Raw genomic sequence first — 13,054 nt, forward strand, 5'->3', positions numbered from 1 at the left:
GGCCTGCTGTGACGATCCCGCCACTGCCGCCGCGTTCTCGGATCTCCGTCGTTCGGCGGTCCCCGGATCTCGTTGTTTCGCCCCGGGGGGGCACTGGGGGGGCGGCTTTACGTTCGGCCCGCTTGCGCTCCGTGGGGGGGTCTCGGGGGGGGGCTCAGACCCCGTACTGACCCGGCCTTAGGAGGAGCTCGCAAATCAGGCTGCCATTGCCTGTGCGCCCCCTGGTGGCCAACATGACACCACTTTTACTAGAGGGGAGGATGGTGGGACATATGGAGGAAAGGGAACTATGGTCTAGGAGTACATTAGTCACTACAATGAGTAACTTATAATTCCTCCTACATCCTGTCCCTTTTCTCCATAATGCATGGGCGAGTACAACTGAATGTAGCCCCAGGGTGGAGGGGTGCTCTCTTAAGAAAACAAGTTCCTTAACACCGCCAGACCAAATGCCGCGTCTGACCTGGAGCCGGCATCCAAGCAGTAGTGCTTGCAGAAGGCCGAGGGCGTAGCCCATGTAGCCGCCTTGCAGATAACCTGCCACGGGACGTGCATCTGGAAAGCAACCGCCGTGGCTTTAGCTCTGATTGCGTGGGCATGCATGTTTGCTGGAAGAGGTTTGTGCTGCCCATCATACACCTCCTTGATGGCCGTAACCATCCACCTTGCTATGGAAGCCTTGGAGGCTTGACAGCCAGGCTTTGACCCACCAAAGGTGATAAAGAGGGCGTCTGATTTGCAGAAGCTCCTGGTCCTGTCCAGGTAGTATCTCAGCGCATGCCAAAAATCCAGACAAGACAAACCCCCTGAGCGTCATCCTTGGGGTCCGCGAAGAACATTGGTAGCACATCTTCCTGGGCCTTAGGCAATCTGGTTACCGCCACAGACATGGCATGGAAACGGCCTTAATTGACCTTGTAAACCAAATACAAGATATAAAAGACAAGGGCAAACTAGCACTCCTACTACTGCTCGACCTATCGGCGGCCTTCGATCTTGTCAACCATCAAATACTGTGCCAACACCTAAAAACAAATGCACACTTCTCAGACTCCGCTACCTCTTGGATTAGGTCTTTCCTTGCTAACATAACCATGAGAGTTTTCTCGCCTTCAGCCTCTTCTGAACCTTCTCCAGTACTCTGTGGGGTCCCTCAAGGATCATGCGCCTCCCCCCTATGCTCTATAATTTCTTTACTAAGCCTTTATTCAATATTCTTGATTACATGGGTGTCTCGTATACTAACTACGCCAATGACACCCAGATACTTATCCCCATCACAGGAGACCACACTGCAGACACAAAAGCCCTTAATGGAATCTACTCAGTAATCCAAGCCTGGATGGCGCACCATGGACTCCATTTAAACGATGAGAAAACCGAGATACTAATACTCGGTTCCCACTCCAGACTGAACTAACTTGACCCTTCATTCAAATCCTTCATTATTGATGGCAACACCATCACGGCCTCCAAGAACACTAAAACTCTCGGTATTTACCTAGATGATACATTATCCTTCACCAGACAAACTAACAACGTGGTAGCAGCATCTGCCTATACCTGCAAGTTAATTACTGCCTGTAGGCCATTCCTTACGACACCCAACTGCATCACCCTGGCCAGAACGCTAGTTGTGTCAAAACTCAATTATTGCAACTCTCTCTTTCTAGGGAGTAGCCTCAGAAACATTTACAAACTACAAGTGACACAGAATAACGCTATCAGGGCCGCCCTCAACATCCCAAAGAAGTTACACATCTGACACAAGACGCAACCTTAATTGGCTATCTGTTAAGCACAGAATTGCCCTCAAAACACTTGCCTTAACACACAAAGCCAGAGCCAATCTCGCCCCTGCATACCTCTCCAACAGACTTCTGCCACACACCTCAACAAGGCCCCTAAAATCGTCCCAAGTCCACACTATGTCTATCCCTAGATTCAAGCTACAGAATTTAGGGGGATCCAGCTTTCCTGTCCAGGCGGCAAAGCTATGGAACACGCTTCCGCCGTCCATTAGGTCTGAACCCTCCTTCCCTATTTTCAAGAGAAAATCTACACTCTGGCAGCATGAACTTGATCTTGACAGTGAGCATTCTCATGGCTCTCATTAGTATAGCCGCGGCTGCGGCTATGCCCCTTTGTTATTTGTTTGCACTCAATACTGTGTCCTGCCTACTCTTGTTGTAACCTGTTTAATTTGTAATTGAATTGTATAATCTTGTGTAACTTTACTGCCTTAAGAGCTTTAAGAGTTGTAAGATATGCGCCCAGCTGCCTCAGGGCCGGGAGCGCTCTACAAATAAATAAAATACAAAAAATACAAAATACAATCTCGTCGTTTAGGTGAAAAAGAGGAGACAACATTAGGTAAGAATGCAACACCTTGTCCTTATGAAATACTTTTCTACTGTATTAGACTCTGAAGCCACCAAGGCCTGGATTTCACTGATCCGGCATGCAGAGGTAAAGCCCTCCAGGAGGGCCGTCTTAATGTTGACTAGCCTGATGTCCGTGGATGCCATAGGTTCGAATGGTTTATGCGCCAGGGTGCCCAAGACCACATTGAGGTCCCACAAGGGGTGTGGTTTCTTGATAGGCGGGTAAAGCCTGGTAAGACCCACCAAGTGTCTTTTAACCACTGGATTAGAGGATGAAAATACCTCCTCCTCCTGTTACGCTCACCTGGTATCCACAGGGACGCCACCCAGCCGGGTTACTCGCTGGTATGCTTCTCAGCTTTGCCCTGATGTGGTCTGCAGGGAAGGTTCTGCCTTGTGGTAGAATTAGGCATGCTCTCCGTCCTGCCTTCTTTGCAGGGGCGCGTTGTCTTTAATGGGCGAGTGCGGTCCAGTTACTTCACTGACGCCGGCCCGTTTGATATTGTTCAGGTAGGTCTTATTGCTGTTCTTTAGTTTTGTTGCTATCCTGCATGCCTTTCTTTGTTTAAAATGTCTCTTTTTTCTCCCTTAGGTATGCGGAGCTTCAGCGCGTCGAACTGGCTTGCTTGAGCCCCGCTGGTAAATGATGGCGCATTAAGAGCGCTATGATGCGGTAAGTAAGCGCTATGCGCAGCGCTGCAAAGTCTTGCCTTTGCTAATCTGTGTTTTCCTTCCTTGTAGGTCGCGGTGTTCTTCAGCGCAAGTGGAATGTCCGGAGTGGTGCCAGCCGAGAGGCGACCAGCCAGGTAAGCCTTTTGAGCAGTTCGTAATTTGTAAATGTCTCTACTGCTTTCTTTAATGTTGCCTCCATCTTCCTCTTTCAGGTCGTTCTGTCCGGGAGGCGTGCAGATTCGAGGAAGCTGTTCTCAGTAGCTGCGAGTGTTTAAAGATGAAGACTGCAGGTAAGATGCTGCTGCTAATGATGTTCCTTTTGTCTCCTTGCAGGTTCTGCTTCTCGGAGGTTCGAGGGAATAGCTGGACACGGTGAGCGTCACGTTGCAAGCTGCAAAGTAACACAAAGCGTGTTGTCTTGCTCGGGTGTGGTTTAAATAGCCCCAACAAAATAGTCCAGGTAAAGTAGTCCCTAGGCTACCACACCCAAAACACTAGACCGCATAGCTTGGTTCTTAGGAACCAAGCTATGTGGATGCCTCCATGTTGGCTGACAATACAATAAAGTAGTTCCCAAGCACATTGTTGTTCATGGTGTATGAGTCTGGCGCAGTAGGCGACAGGACTGGCCCCATGAGGGCTTTTGAAGAGGATGTCAGTCTCTAGAGGCCCGAGTCCTGACTCCACCTGCCAATGGGTTAGCCAGAGGGAGTTTTGGGGGAGGGTCGCAACACCTCCGAGTTCCTGTAAGCTCTGATGGCCGCCAGATAGGTGCAGCATGTCTCTACCTGCACCCCTAAGTGTGCGAGGTGCACAGAGAAGGACAGCATGCCATCCAACACGCAGGTCAAGGGATCAACCTCCTCTGATGCCGCCCAGTGACAAAACCTGGACCATTTGCTTTTGTACTGGCTCTTGGCAGCATCACTCCTAGCCCCTATGTCTAGGATAGCCTGCGACAGATGCAGATGCCTCAGTGTGACTTGTTCAGGAACCACACTGCAAGGGCTAACTTCTAGGGGGTGGGGTGGATGACCATGCCTCCCTGCTGTGAGAGTTGGTGTGCTGGGCCCAGCGGAAGGTTCACTGGGCCTGATCCGACAGGCTGAGTAGTTCTGTGAACCATGGCCTTGCCGCACAGAGCTATCAGGATGATACAGAGGTGTCGGGCCTCCTTGATCTTGCAGATCACGCTGTGCACCATGTGAGTGGGAGGGAAGGTGTACGCGTCCATGTTTTTCCACTGGATCGGCATCACGTTGCCCAGTGATCCCCTGCCCTACACCTGAAAGGACGCGAACTGGAGGCACCTCCTGTGGGACCAGGTGGCAAAGAGATCCACCTGAGGGTGACCCCCACCTGATGAAGATCCCCTGAAGAACCTGTCTGTCCAACTGCCATTCGTAGTTGTCCGCACCAAGCCTGCTGAGCCTGTCTGCCTCCAGGCTGGACTCCCCCGGGAGGTGGCTTGCTGTCAGGTGCATGTTGTTTTCCAGAGCCCACTCCCAAATGTGGATTGCTAGAGTGCAGAGGGGAGGGGACCTGGTGGTACCCTGCTTGTTGATGTGATACATGCTGGCGGAGCCCTCTGTTTGAATGAGGATCGCCTTGCCACTGATCATCGGGAGGAAGGCTTTGAGAGTGAGCCAGATGGCCATCAACTGGAGCCAGTTGATGTGGGCCGCCTACTCCAGACGGGACCATACACACTGTGGCTGCCCAAGGTAGCTCCCCAGCCCTCTAGGGATGATCTGTGGTTATGGTGACCTGAGGTGCTGGTTGACGGAAGGGACGGCCTATCCGCACTTTGCTGTCCGTGCTCCTCCAGACTAGGTCCTGGCAGAGATGATGTGGGATGCTGACATGCTCTGCCTGGGAACCCCTCTCCTGTTTCCAGGAGGCTGCGAAGTGCAGCTACAGTCACCTAATTTTGAGTCCTGTATGCGGCACTGCCAGGAGACATGCCATCATGATGCCCAAGATGTGTTGGTACCACCATGCCGAGGTCACTGCTCTGCTGAGAAAATGCCCTGTGGCCCTCTTGATGGCAGTGATCTTGTCCGCTGAGGGGAAAATCCTCTCGGAGTTTATATCCCAGATGAGGCCAGGAAGGTTAGACTCTGCGTCGGCGCCAGCTGTGACTTATTGAGATGGATGGAAAATCCCTGCTCGTGTAGTGTACCCATGAGGCCGGATGCAGTGTGCTGGTCTGCCTTCGGAAACCTTACCCTGACTAGCCAGTCTAGATATGGGTAGATGTGGTGACCCTGCGCCCGAAGTAGGGCTGCCCCTGTGTTCATACATCTTGTAAGGACCCTGGGAGCCCAATTTAGGCCAAAGAGTAGAACCTTTTATTGGAAATGAAAGCCCATCATCCTGAACCTCAGAAAGGACCCAGGGTTGCCAAATCGGGACGTGTAGGCAGCATGCTTCAGATCCAGCGAGCACATCCAGTCTCCCGCACACAATGTTTCCGCTATTAGCGATGGGGTAATCATCTTGAACATTTGGAGGAGAAGGGAAAGGTTCAAGGTGGAATGGTCCAACACAACTCTCAGGCCAGCTTGGTTCTTTTGTGTATGGTTAAAATCTGTGAATAGAAGTCCAGACCCCGCTGAGACTTCCTCCACTGCCCGACTCTCTACGAGCGAGTGAATTTACGCCAACAGAGTTGCTGTACCAATCTTTGGGAGCGGAGAGGAGAGAGGAGAAGGAGGGATAGGGAGCAGGAAGCCCCAGGATACTATGGAGAGGATCCATGGGACCGTGAACCTGGTTCACCACCTCCGTTTGCCTGAACTTAACATTGTGACACAGATTGGTAGGCTGGGTAGAATGGGGCTTGAGCCATCCTTTTTTGGCAAGCACCACCACGTCTTTCTGCATAGGGATTTCCGTTCTAGCCGTGGGGCGTAGAGTGAGAACGTCTGCCAAACCCCTGCCTATGGTTGTTCCGCCTGTGGCTATGGGATCCCCAAATACTCAGCCAGGCCGGCCAACTGTTTGTGAAAGGCTTTGACTGATGGAGTGTCGGGGTACTCCTCCTCATCTGTGTCCACCAGTGTATCTTGCTGGTCCGGTGCAGCAGTGGGAGTGCTGGGTGCAGGAAGCTGTGGCGTAATGATTATCAGTGCCAGAGGCTGCTGCGGCAGCATAGACTGGGCTGCTGTGACTGGGACAGGCATGGGAGCCGGTTGAGTAGGGACTGGCGCAGGTGCCTGGGGCTGCGCTGGACCTAGTGGAGCTGGACCCAAAGGCAGCGTGGCCGTGGGTGCTAGCGGCTGTACCGGAGGGAGCATGTCCCTGATCACATCCCTAAAGATGGTGCCCATCTGTGGGGACCTCAAGAGAGTAAGGAACTTCTCAAAGAACCGGTCTTCACCGGCCGGAGCGCTTGATGGAACAGGCATAGGTGCAGGGACCAGAGGTTGCTGAGGCCTAGGCGCGCCCTGTCTCACTGTATGGGGCAAGGTGCATCTGCCCTGCAAAGTTGATGGGTATGCTGTGGACCAAGTGACCAGCGTTGACCAGTCCCACCTGGGAACTTGCTCCCCTACCTGGTCCCCAAAGGAAGATGGTGTCGGGCGAACCACCATTTTGTCTGGCACGGTGGCCATTTTGTCCTGCTGCATGCCACATGCTTGCATCGTGGTACTTGCTGCGCTGGGCCCGGCTTCCGACAGTATGCAAAGCAGTGGAGGTTGAGGCCTACCCTGCACCTCAGGATGGAGCCTGGTAGGCAGAGTGCCCTCGGCTGTAGAGCCGGAAGTGCTGCATACAGGCGCCCCCTCAGACATCAGTCCGGTGTTAGGGCGCAGCCCCTCAGGTTGAGACCTGGTAGTAGAACCTCTCAGCAGAAGGTTCTCTCAGCGGTCTCTCAGCAGAATCACCGGTAGGATCTCGTGACCCCTCGGCCTGGAGGCCAGTAGCTGGAGCAGTCTCTGTGCTTGTGCTGGTAATAGGACCCGTTAGGTCCCTCCCGCTCATGCGCTTCCTGGGGAAGGAGTCACCTTTGCGGGGTGCAGCAGAGAACAGTGCACCTACCTTGGGCCTGCTCCTCTGTTTCACAAAAGCCTTTATGTCCTCTGGAGGTAACCTTCCAAAGAGATCCCTCCACCTGGTTAGTCTGTTCTTGAGGACACGCAGTGTCAGAGCGTTGTACGCGGCTCAGCCGTGGTCAGGGTCAAGGCAGCAAAGGGAGAGGGCGTGGGGGTCGGACGTTGGGAAGGGACCCGCGCAGGCTGGACACCTGCTGAAGCTCGCTGTGGTTGACATGGGCCGGGGAGGAGCATGGCGCCAGAGGACGATGCAGTACCTGATTGAAAGAGAAAAAAGAAGACAAAAGTACTTCTCCGGGGAAGAGCGCATGGAATTACTAGGCATGAGGCCAACCCAGGAGCGCTAGTGAAAGAGGTCAGTTCCCGTCAACGCGGAAAAGAGGACTGAGGAGTGGCGGCAGAGGGTGGTGTCAGGGGAGCTCATGCTGCAAGTGCCGTGCCAACACGCACATCTAAATTTAAAGGGGAAGATGATTTTTCTGGTGAAAAAAAGTCTGTCTCCCGTCCCTAGCGAGGGACGCCCATACAGTATTAAGGAAAGGGGAAGGGATGTAGGAGTAAACTGAGAGACTCCATCACTTCGCCAGCCAAGGCCCTCAAAGTACTATGACGAAGAAGAGGGGCTTCCTCCTGCAGGGGTAACACAAGGGTCGCGGATTCATCCTAAACCCGTCTCCCCTTGCTGCTTCCCAAGTGCTTGGTGAGACCAGTAGATGCAAGAACAGACAATTAATGAACACATAAGGACTGGGCATTAATATAAAAGCAAAATATAACTTTTATTGCAGGTTGCCCAGGTGGGGGAGATCTCCACACAGTGTTGCCTTCGAACTTTAAAAAGCATTCTGCCACTGTTCTGAAGTAATTTCCTGCATTTCTACAGTGGTGCTTTGAGGTTCAAACAGTGCTTAGTAATTTTAATGCATTTTATGACATACACCAGTTGTTGCATTATTGCTGAATCTAAAAATAACTGTGATGCCACATAATACTGTATATATCGTGTTAATCGAGTACAGTTGCCAGAGTACAACGTGAGCGTATTTATATGTATATGTTCAACGAAACCTCATCTTTATTTAATATAACTATATAAGCACATAACAGTTTGTAGACATTCCTTTGTGGTGGCTTGTAGATTAATTGTACCTGAGAACCAGACGGCTTCACCTCCCTCTGAGTCTAAGCCATGGCTGCTCCTCCGTTGCTACTCTTTGAGAGCCTTGGCAGGGGTGCTTATGTGCCTCTACCCCAATCATAGTGGGTAGTATCACAGATAAACCCCCCCCCCCCCTTCAGTCTTTACAATGGCCAAGGCCACATTTGGGAGGAGACATATTGTAGGTTTAAAAATATCCCAGAGCCACATCTGTGGCATCTGGGAAAAAAGGAACTGAAGCCAGGGGAACATATCCCTATATGTGCCAGCTGCATCAAAGCTATTGCTATCAGTGCCCATGATGTTATGATGGAGCAGGTCATGGGGTCAAAACAAGTGCCCTACTGTGGCGTGTTTTACTATTTTCCAGATGCAGTCTAAGGCTGGAGCTATTTCAAAGAGCAAACATCTGTGGAAGGGAGGTATTCAGTAAAATGTTTGCTTATTGTTGATTTGTAAGGTGCACCATGCCACCATCTGCTGCTTCAGGGTGCCAAGGTCTGAAGAAAGGTAGGAGGGCTTCCTGGGGCTAGGAAGAGGGAGATAGAAGATATGCTTGTTTCCAAGTTAAACAGAAGATCGCATTCTGGTTTCAATACAGTGAGTAGATGAGGGGACGGGATAATCTATAGATCAGGGGTCTACAATCTACAAAATGGCAGCTGTTTTAGACTATCCCTCCCATGATCCCTCACCATTGAGAATGTTGGCTCGTGCTGATGGTAGTTGTAGTCTTGCACATTTGGAGAGCCAACAGTTGCAGACCCCTGCTATGCATGTTATTGTCATCTGAAATAAGCAGCACTATTTGTGGGGGAACCTGAGGGTCTAAATTCCCAGCTCCACAAGTTAGGTTTTAGTGATGGTCTTTGCAGGTTCACCTGATGACGAAGCAAAATGTCCAATCCTATACAAAAATGATGTATGTTTCAGCTAAAAGGATAGCTTAGTGGCTTCAGTGGCTGCTAGTAACAAGCAGTTCACTGATTGGAATCCCAGCTTGAACAACAAAACTTGTCTTACTTCCACTCTCGCTAGAATATGTGCACAGTGTACCCTGGTGGTGGTGGGCTCGCTCTTTGCCACAGCTTTCTGGACTTTAGCTTTTTGTCCTCTAGTCTTGGTGCCTGCCCTACCCCTGTTTCTTCGGTGCAGAAAATGGGCATAAAAATATCCTCTTCTATCTGCTGACCTTCAGCGTGATTTGTCAAAGAGGATATTTTCAGCTTAAAACCTTGCGCAAAATTCTGCCCTACTTACCCTTTCAATTTCGCACCCCAGTGGTATCCTTCCTTATCTTATCTACTATGGATTATTGCAACGCCCTAATATTGGCACAGCCAGCATACCTTTTGCAGCACCTGCAAGTGCTACAAAATGCGGCAACCAGAGTCGCGACTTCTACGCCTAGACATACCCCATCTCTCTAGTGCTTTGCCATCTTCACTGGCTCCCCGTGGCTAAAACAGTGCAATTTATAACTATCTGCTTGGTTCATCGGCCCTTTTATGATGATGGTGCTGAATATCTACAGGCCATATTTCGCCTGTATGTCCCGGCATGGGCTCTCTGCTCGGTGGCAGCCTGCTTGATTTCTGTACCTCGCTTTAGGCTTTCCCGCATTGGCGGCCGCTCCTACTCTGTGGCCGCCGCAGTTCTGGAATTCCATCCCTCAAACACTGCAAGTTACTAAAGAGCACCTTACATTTCGCCGGTCTTTGAAAACCAACCTTTTCTAATGTGGCTCCTTACTCCCCTTCTTACCTTAGACAGCGCCATGATGCCTTCATTGGCGACTGTGTGCTCTGTAAATAAAATGTAACATAACATACCCCTCAGATCTAGCCTATACATTTAGCTTCCCCCTCATACTTCACAGTACCAGAATATTTTGTACCTGAGTGCCCTTGTATTTTTTCCACAACCTTTCCGCCAAGCAGGTCCCACACATATAATTCACCGGACTCACTTCCAGATAAAACTGTAGTACCATCCCAACAAAAACACCTGTGAAAGAAAGAGTAGTTGAAGTCAATTATGACAAAATGAGACAAGAAATTACTGTCAGTTTTTTTTTATCAGTTAGGATTGGAGCACAACAAGTTACACAGTGTCAAAAACAGCCACCGTTATAATCACTATACACTGTTATAGAGCTAAGAGCGGACCACAAACAAGACCAGATGCCAGGTTGATTGGAAACTTTTTTTATTTTTAACATAAGAGAACCACTTCTCGGATTTTCTCAAAGAAAGAATAATAAAAAACGAATAATCAACACAGTCTCTTTTTGTTAGGGAGAATTCTCTGTTTAGGCTTAATTTCCTAACCTAGTGAGTCCCCCAGCAGCTTTGCTGGATTTTTGGGGTTTATTTTTTCTCCTGCCAAGAGTGAGACTCTTTTACCCTCACTCTTGGACATGACTTGAGAGTGTTTCTGTGACTTGCTATGTGCTTATGGGCTATGGGGTATTTTTTCCCCATAGGCTATCATTGGTTTTTGAATGTGTGTTACACAGCACCCTCAGTGCAGTAACACAGGGGTGTCATAGTGACCCCCAAACATAGACTCCACACCCGGGGACGGACTACTGTCTCCCTGGGTCTGTAAAGTCACCATTGACTTTACTAGTCTTAATTTAGGAACTTAACCAGTACAAACCATCATACTGTGGAAGTACTGGTAGGGGCAATTAGATTGCCCCTGGGTCTGTTGTCGAGGGGGTACTGTCCCGTCCCCCCTCGCCGAGTTTCTGGCTGGTGGCAGTGGATACCACGGAAATATTCCACCGGAATATTTCCCAATGGGATTTCCCATTGATTTTAATGCACCACTTTTTGGTGCAATGTTAAAGATACCGCCGGTTTATTTATTTAATATAAATTCACCGGTTGGGATTTTTTGCCAGAACTCGCCGCCAAAATGGCTTCTAGGTTCACTTCAGTAACCCTGAACCCGAGTCGAGCCTTTGTTCCACTTTTGGCGGGCTTCTGCACAGAAGCCCTCCAAAGTGGTGCCATTCTGTCTGGGTACCACAGGGGGTGTGGGAGGGGGTTTAGGCACCCTGGACTGAGTTGCCTTGCCAACTCATGTCGCACTCTGGTGTGATTGGCCCAAGTGGTGAGCCGCCCCGCTCACCACTTAGCATGTTTGAGTGACAGCTAGGCTGTATGAATGGGGGTTTGCTGCATAAAAGCAGGGTTTTTGGGACTGGTTCTTCAGAAGTCGCCACAGGACCTAAGAAGCCGAAGAGGGAGAAGCCGAGCCGACCTGCCAAGACGACACTACCGGTGGAGCCCTGCGGAACCGTCTCACCACTTTTCCCAACGACAGAGGAGATCTCCAGCCGGGAGAGTCTTCTTCCCTTGACTGGTGGGGACAACCAGTTTCTGCCTTCTTTTCGCCTCCCTGAAGAATCTCGTGGCCGCCTTGCCTGTGCCAAGCACCCCGGCAACCGGGATACCACTTTTTACCTCAACCGCGAAAGAGGGGTAACATCCTTTTAACCGGAAAAATCCACGGCTGGTTTCTTCCCTGGTAGTGCAACGACCTTCAGCTTCCCTCCACGTCGAGATCTTCTCTTCCTCTGGACGACGCCGCGACTTGCACCCACTACCAGGAACAACTGCCACCGCTGGAGGATCCTTTCCATTTTAAAGGTACCGTGTTCCGCCCGGCTTCCCTTGCCACCGATTGTACGGGGTAGATTTAGCCCTCGGCTCTCGAACCTGGGTAAGCCTGGGACACCCTAACTAAACTTTTCTAAACTTAGTAAAACCTTTCCTACTCACCTGTAAAGACTTGTGACATTGTGTGATCTTGGGCATCTTTTCGCCTGGCTTTCCCTAGAGTGGGCCTGGCAACCGAACTTCCTTGCTCCGCAGTAGACTGCCTTTCTAAACTTACTGTGAATCTCTGAAAAGTGTTTTACCTTGCTGTTTTCATTACTTCTGCCTTTTCCCTCCCTTTTTAACTAACTTGTTGGAGTGCCATCTAACGTTAAGCGCTCACCTCTGTTTGGAAATAAGTGGTGTTAACTTAGACTTGTCCAACAAATAACTAGGGATGTACATATAAGTAATAGTGACTGTGTTTTGACTTACTTACCTTTTCTGTGCTAGTGTAATTTATGAGTGTGTCTTTTAAATAAATAATTATATACTTTTACACCTAGCTCTGGTCAGTGTTTGCTTGTACTACTGTGCCTCTGTACCTATTATGTATGCTCTATATACTGCCTAACTCTTCTTGAGGGAAGTCTGACTGCTCAGCCACAGCTACCAGATACCTCTGGGTGGTACAGACTGCTACCAAGTGTGGGTTTACTGCCAAACACCTGTAGTCTTAAATCTTTTGCAGTGGTCCCAGAGGGAACTGCACAGGTTTCTGCCTAACACTTTTCAAAGGTCTGAGTCCTTCACAAATGGATCAGTAGAACAAAAATGTCTCTCAAAGGTCGCTTCCCTAGAACGCAGTATCTTCTTACAGGCACAGTGACATTCAATGTACTTGGTTTAAGATGTAATTTAGCTCTGGTCTGTAGATTTTCTGATTAGCTGGAGTTTGGGTTTCATAGGCAGGCAGAGCCGGCCCCTCTGGCCTTGCTTTACACAAAGAGGTCCTGAAGGCTCATATCACTTCACATTCCTGTGCTCTTGATCTTGCCACTTCTCTGTTCTTGACTACCTACCTTCTAAGCAGATCCTCAAAGCCATGCCATGTACTCCATCATCCACCTCCCCACTTTGCCTCAGCCCTTTCAGATTTAGCCTTTTCCCCTA

The 13,054-nt window shown here is 50.0% G+C and overlaps 1 protein-coding gene across 2 annotated transcripts in view; it reads right to left on the minus strand.

Annotated features, from left to right (window-relative positions):
* Positions 1 to 13,054, minus strand: part of NSMAF (neutral sphingomyelinase activation associated factor) — a 2,198,666-nt gene that overhangs the window by 157,012 nt on the left and 2,028,600 nt on the right. For both annotated transcript variants that reach the window (XM_069621092.1, XM_069621093.1), the window contains one exon: positions 10,171 to 10,280. In XM_069621092.1, the coding sequence (XP_069477193.1) occupies positions 10,171 to 10,280 (110 nt within the window). The remainder of the gene's footprint in view (positions 1 to 10,170; positions 10,281 to 13,054) is intronic.

Source organism: Ambystoma mexicanum, chromosome 5q (genome assembly GCF_040938575.1).
Source record: "Ambystoma mexicanum isolate Mex_15411 chromosome 5q, UKY_AmexF1_1, whole genome shotgun sequence".
In the NCBI taxonomy this organism is placed as follows: domain Eukaryota; kingdom Metazoa; phylum Chordata; class Amphibia; order Caudata; family Ambystomatidae; genus Ambystoma; species Ambystoma mexicanum.